The sequence below is a fragment of the Poecilia latipinna genome, unplaced genomic scaffold, assembly GCF_001443285.1.
Source record: "Poecilia latipinna isolate Pla-1442-1.1 unplaced genomic scaffold, P_latipinna-1.0 Scaffold1803, whole genome shotgun sequence".
Taxonomy (NCBI): Eukaryota; Metazoa; Chordata; class Actinopteri; order Cyprinodontiformes; family Poeciliidae; genus Poecilia; species Poecilia latipinna.
Window position 1 is genome coordinate 119,184 of NW_015114419.1, and position 6,870 is coordinate 126,053.

The following is a 6,870-nucleotide window of genomic DNA, read 5'->3' on the forward strand; positions in this document are numbered from 1 at the left end:
ACACACACACACACACACACACACACACACACACACACACACACCGCTCAACCTTAATCTGCCAATATATTCCTGCAGAGTATTTAAACTGTGTAGCGCACCTAGCAATGCAACACTTAGCAACGCAACATCTATCGAACCGTAGCGTTTTACTAGACATACTTAACTTGAGTGTGAAATGTTTCTGAGTGTTGACAGAGTCAAAAACAAAGGCAACATTTGATTACACAACCACAGAAGTACCAGCCTTTCAAAAGAGACACATTTTGCGTTAACTGTTGTAGCTTCCTGTCGGTGCTAAACTAAATATTTTTGTTTAAAAAATATATAAAATTGCCCAAAATATAAACTAAGTAGACAGGTTACATTTGAAATGAATAATTTTACACATAATTGAGATTCATCAAACGTTTCTTCTACTGTAAGTTTGATAACACAAAAAGGAAGTGTATTCATTTTTTTTGTATTAAGGACAATTGAAATTTAGACTAATTAATTTTTCATGTGAAAGCTTACAGCTCATTCATATCAAAAAGACAACAATGGCTGGATTCATTGTTAGAGCCCTCAACAAAATAACAGGCTGTGTGCCTCAAATTAAAGTTTCTTAAAGGATGATGTGAACAAACTGCAAAGTCATCCTATCTAAGGCTTAATTAAACACAGACATGGTTAATATATAAACAGCACTTTTGCCTGATTTATTATTTACTTACTTTTCCTGCATAAGCACCTCTTCTCCCGGAAACCAATCTAAGAGGCAAAGATAAACTACAACGTTTTGCGGGATTCCTCAAAGGAAGGAGTCTATTTTGAGTTAGCCTGTTGTGCAGTGTGGGAGAGCAGCTGAGATTGTTTCTATCACATTCTTGAGATGTTAAAGTGCAAAAGGTTAATGCTGCAAAAACAAGCCCCCAGCGCCCCCCCGTCCCGCTAGGGATGCACAAAATAACACAGAGGAGCCCTCACGTAGAGCATCCTCAGCAGGAGGAAGAGGCTGTGTGAAAACAGTCTGTGTGAGTCAGTGGGACAGGAAGGCAGAGCGCTTCAATGCGTCGCTGAGGTCAGGCTGATTGTTTCAGGGTGACGCCACAGCATGAAGTAAGGCATGACCTCAGGGAGCTAAAAGGCTGGTAGCCACACCGATAGCGCAGAGCGGAGCGAAACCCGGCAGGCAGGACGCCTGATCGGGTTTTTACAGTGGAGCCTAATCGCTGGGGGGGGATTAGTGTCTGTATAAGCAATCATTGCAATATTTAACTGATTGCTCCAGGGGGACACGGTCCCACGGGAAACTCCAATTTTGGAGACACTTATATGGCCAAAACCCTCTGGTACAAATGGCTCATCTTTATATACAGGAATTAAATTTATACTCCAGCCGTGAGGCTTCTGCTGTTTGGAGTAAAGAAAGCCTTCAGAGGAACCCGAGAAACAAAAGGCTGTCGGGTTTAAATAAAACACTAAGTCTTCATCATTCCCAGACTATAGAAACAGTGGGGAAATTATTCTTTAAATAAAGAGAAATTTTTATTTTTGGTTTTTCATTAAAGCAAGATTTCTTATCTGTCCTCATGTACCGTTCTGCTCTGATAACCGGGTTGATTTTGCAGTAAAAATAAGAAAACTTTTAAATTACTTGAATTTTGACATTTTCCACTGACCTGGAACATTTTGAGCACCATCTGTCTGAAATATACTTAACAGGTTAAAGATAAATAAAGTCCAGAAAAAGTCACTGGGTCGGATGTAAAACTTTTCGGCTTTGATTTCATTTTTGTGAGAAAAGTGTTTGTAAAAATCACCAGATTTGATCTTGTCCCTTATGCAGGGATTTACAAGACGTTGTGCTGATATACCTCCTTATATTTTAGTGATGTATTAAAATTGAAGAAGTCTAGATGCATTATCATTGGTGAGGAAATACCAAAGTGCTCAGCTTCCTGTTCTGGTTCAGCCGGTGTTGCATTAAACGTTCTCCATCTCACTCAATGCTGATCCCAGTACAGCATCGAACTCCAAACAGGAAACCCTGCATCTCTGATCTCACCGTCTGCACCGCTGCTAACGTTGCAATATGTCAACTCAGCAAAACAAACCGCTAATATGCTGTTGGTTGATGCGTCGTGAATCATCCCAGACGAAATTTAAGGAAGCTGCATTTCTGTGGCTGTTACAGCAGCAGGATGCAGCTGCTGACTGAACTTCTACTTCACACAGTTGTTACTTCAGTGTCATATAAATATGTTTAAACTTTATCCACTTAAGTTCTTCTCTTTTCAAAGTGCAATGATTGTCCATCAAGCCGCTTTAGTGGTTACAGAATCAGAAATGGTTGTTCAGTTGTTTTATTCATCCATCCCCCACATTTCCACTAATTGAATAAAAGTCCTTTTGAAAACAGTAACTATGTCACCTTCTGTTGTAATAAAAATGCTGTATAGATAACAAATATGACTTAAAATAAATTCGACTTCATAATAAAATGCCTTGAAATTGGGTCTCTGTCTCTTTAAGAACTCCTGCTCTTTCTGAAACTTCCTTCAGGAAGTCGTCACATCATGGCTCCTCTATTAACCCTTTAGCAGTGTTTTCACCAGCGTTTCACTGAGAAGTAGCTCCTATAATGAGCTCAGCAGGTGTTTGCTAATAGCTGCTGGCTAGTCTGAAGGAGCTTTGGAGAGCTGCTATGTGAGAATGAAGCTCAGAAACTGCAGCTCTGAGGAGGAGCTGCGTCTCGAAGGCGGAGCTAAGTCCACTCAGGCGTTTTGCTCAGTCGAATGGATCAAGGATTTCTCAAAGAAGAATGAAAGAATCAAGGCAACAAACTTAAAGTTTGTTTTTGATCACTAAATTTGTAACATGACGCAAAGCTAAAAAAGTACATTTTATATAATATTGCTTCTTTAAATAAATGCTACTGAGTTTCCAGCCAGAAAGTCGATAAATATGATAAAATCCACAATTAAAAATTCAAACTTCTCCCTACGATTCTTATTGAAACTCCTGGAAGTGATTTGTCACACAATCATTTCCCACTGAAAGACGAACTGTTGAAATGCACCACTCAAAGACAAAAATGATTTCAGCATCCATAACAAGGCTGAGTGTGTGTAAACTTCTCACTGAAACTGTGTTTTTGCTCCCACATCCAAAGCAGTGTGGTAGTAAAGTCTCTCGCCTCTGGCTTCAATCCAGGCTGTGTGGGCTTTTCTGTGTGGAGTTTGGATACTTTTTCCGTCTCTGTGTGGGTACTCCCTGCGTGCATCGGCTCCCTGCCTCTGTCCAAAACATGTAGTTTGGAAAGGTTGACAGACCAGCCCTGAACTGGTGAAGAAATGCGCAGCAGCAATCCAAACCAAGCGACTTAAAGCTGCTCGTCAAGACGTAGAAGCTAAATCGACACACCACATCAGTGACTAACCAACAGGATTGTCCTCTGGTGCACTCACCTGAGTGGTATCTTGATGGCGACGTAGCGGTCGATGGCGATGGCGAGCAGGCTGAAGATGGAGTTCTGGGTGAGGACCAGGACGAAGCACGCTATGAACAGGCAGCCGTAGAAGTTGGAGCAGAATCCCGTGCTGATGACGATGGCGAACGGGATGGCCAGGACTCCCACAGCGATGTCGGCCACGGCCAGCGACACCACGAAGAAGTTGGTGATGCTCTGCAGGTTGCTGTTGAGGCAAACGGCCCAGCAGACCAGCACGTTCCCCAGGACGGAGAACACGGCGATCAGCAGCTCCAGGACGATGTAGAGGATGCTCTCGCTGGTGAGCATGGTGACACGGGATGAGAGGTCGCTGATGAGGAGGGAGGGAACCGCTCAACGTCCATAGCTGCAGCCTGTCGGCCTCCAAACCTCCTCACCTCCACGGCTTACAGAAGCATCCAAAAGAAAGAAAAGAAAAATCTCCAGCAAGGGCAAGTTCACATCTGGACAGCTGTAAAACTGATGTTTAATCCAGCTTCACATGAGGCTCTCTCTAATCCACATAAAAAATAAATAGAAATAAAAAGTTCCTCTTTTGTCTCTGTTTCAACTCCTTCCCATCAGTGTGCTTCTTTTCCAGGAATCCTGGAAGGGCTGAGAGGCATCATGGGAACATCATGCTGCTGGAGATAAAATATCGACAGAAAACAGAAAGAGGAAGTGCTGTTACTCTACAGGAAGTCACTTTAAATACTGATAATGAGATGAGCTTACGGGCAAAAACAGACATCAAGTTTCCTGAAAATGAAATAAGCAGTAGTAAAGCATCGAAGCTAGCTGAACGTAAAACATTCATATATAACCATTAATGTCATTTCGGAAAACTTTTGATAGAACCAGTCTGACAACATGAAGTAGACCAAAGGGTCTAGAAAGACTCAAAACCAGATGAAAGACTATCAGTCTGGAAAATCTTCCAGAAGTGTTGAGACTCCAGAAATTACAATAAGAGCCATTCACAAGATTCACAGAAATGTTCTGATAAAAACGACTTAACAGGAGCTCATCCATAGCTCGACCAGAACATCACAAACCCAGAGAAACATCCAGAAACATCCAAATGATCATCAACAATCAGACTCAGACTGGGTAAAACATGCCAAAGCCAAAACCTCTGCAGAGAGAAATGGATGCATCTATCCATCAGACTTGTTGAGAAGTGTGTGTCCCTTTAAATTTGGTATCAAGTTAAGACAGAAGGACGCCACGCAGACAACATGGTGGTCATAGTGTGACGGTGTTGCGCTGCTTTACTGCATCAGGACGCAAAAGCAAACCAGGTACTATGTCGCTGACTCAAACCTAATACAAAAATAACTAAGGTTTTCAGGTGGATTAGTCAAAGTCTAGGCTTACACTGCTGCAAAACAACTCATCTTAGAAAACACTTCAACATGGCTGAATTAAAGCAATTCTGCACACATGAAACATGAGATTTAATAGCGTAGTTGGGTTATTTTTCCACATGTGATAAGAAATAATTTGAAAAGTGAATTTTCTATTTACTCAGTTTATCTGGATATTAAGGGTTTTGTTTGATTATCTAAAACATTTAGCAAAAGCAGAGGAACCACAGAGGGCAGCAGGTCCTGTGTGTACAGACATAAAAATGGTAAAAACTCAAATACAGTTTTTGAAACTAAGCGTAGTTTTGACACTGACATCCATAAACATCCATAAACACATCAGTCTCCATTAACGGCTCTGTTTGCATGCAGGTTGCTGGGCTGGTGGTTTCATAAACAGAGCAGCAACGTGAGAGCAGTTTGTATAAAAAAAAAAAACATCTATATTCAGTAAATATGAAGTTCTTTCTGGCCAGTGACCATTTATGATATTAATTTAAAGTTTGAAATGACAACACTGACTTTAACCAGTTCTGTTTTTTTTAATTGGACCATTTCACATAAAAGTTATCTGATGAATAAATAAGGTTTGAATTCAGCAGAAGGTGAAAGAATAACAAGATTAAACCAGTTTACATCAAATTCCTAACATCAGGATATGATTTTAATTAAGCTAAATCCAAAATGTATCTGAATACTCTATATTGTGTATGTAGCTGATTAATGCATCTATAGACCAACAATGGTGGGAATTATTTTTTGATGCATTTAAGTATTAGGAAAAATCTTATTTTTTCCGTACTTATCTATGTGATTCCTTTTGTGCATCTCTAATAATCATAAAGTATTGATAATAGTACAGTTTCTAATTGATATTTTACTATTCACTCACATACTTCAAAACAAGCATGGAAAATATTTAAAAATGAATTGTCGCACTTGTTCACATGTATTTAGAATTTCAAAACATCTTGTCACATAATTGGATCATGTTATTAGAGGAAATGACAGTCCCAAACTCACTTTTAAAGCTACAGTACATTCATTTTACAGATGTACCAATATAAAATCATCTACTCTTAAAATCTCTGCTAACCCAGTTGATGCAATGCGGGCTCAGAAAGTGGCAGGTAATTTTCCTTTTTTTTTTTTTTTTTTTTGCAGATTTTTCAGATTCGAAGTGAATATTTTCAGCTTTGTGAGTGCAGTGCAGTGTGATTTACATCGGCTCAGACGGTTAGCTAACACTTGTTGATGCAGATGGGGAAGTGATGGAGGTGACAGAGGGGAAAGCTGCTTCCTGCTGCACAGACAAAGGCTCAGTCTGTTGGTCGAAACGTTGCAACGCGCTGCGAAAGGTTGCCACCGGGGAAAAATTCCCCAGGATAAATCAACATTTTGTTCAGTGAAATGATTGTAGAGATATGTGTTGCTACAGATAAATGTGTGTGATGCCACCTTCTCTGAGGATATTTTCAATATTAATTTGTAAACTAAGTTATTATCTCTGGACCTAGAGAGTCTAGAGATCTAGAGTCAGCACACAGCTTCAGTGATTACAGCTGGAAACCAGAGATCAGGCTGAACTCTGACCGGATTCTTCAGGTCAGAGTTCAGAACCGGTGGGTATGTGAGGGCGGCCAAGACCAAGCAGAACCTCCATGTTGTCCAATAAGCATTGCAGAACCCTACAACATCTGAGCCTATCACTGGAACCAAAGGTAAAGCCATCTTTACACCCAGGTGTTATCCTGTACCATGTCTCAGCTGGACTTTACACAGGGTGCCGTTAACAACAGCAGACAGCTGTGTTTAAAGTTGTGCTTTGCCATAAGTCATGATGATGATGATGATGATGATGATGATGATGATGACGACTGACATTACAACACAGTCAGTGGCTGCATTTCCATTCACCCACTTCTTCAGAATTTTGTAATTTGGCATTTCAAAACTAAACTTGCTTAATGGAAACATGCTAATTTTTTTTTTTTTTAAACCTCTAATAAAAAGTTTTGCTGCTATAAT

The 6,870-nt window shown here is 40.3% G+C and overlaps 1 protein-coding gene across 1 annotated transcript in view; it reads right to left on the reverse strand.

The window, feature by feature from the left end:
* adora2aa (adenosine A2a receptor a) overlaps positions 1-4,145 on the reverse strand; it is a 14,683-nt gene extending 10,538 nt beyond the window's left edge. Inside the window, exon 1 of the mRNA XM_015014295.1 lies at positions 3,453-4,145. Within this exon, the coding sequence (XP_014869781.1) occupies positions 3,453-3,784 (332 nt within the window). The 5' untranslated portion in view covers positions 3,785-4,145. The remainder of the gene's footprint in view (positions 1-3,452) is intronic.
* Between the last annotated feature and the right edge of the window lie 2,725 nt (positions 4,146-6,870).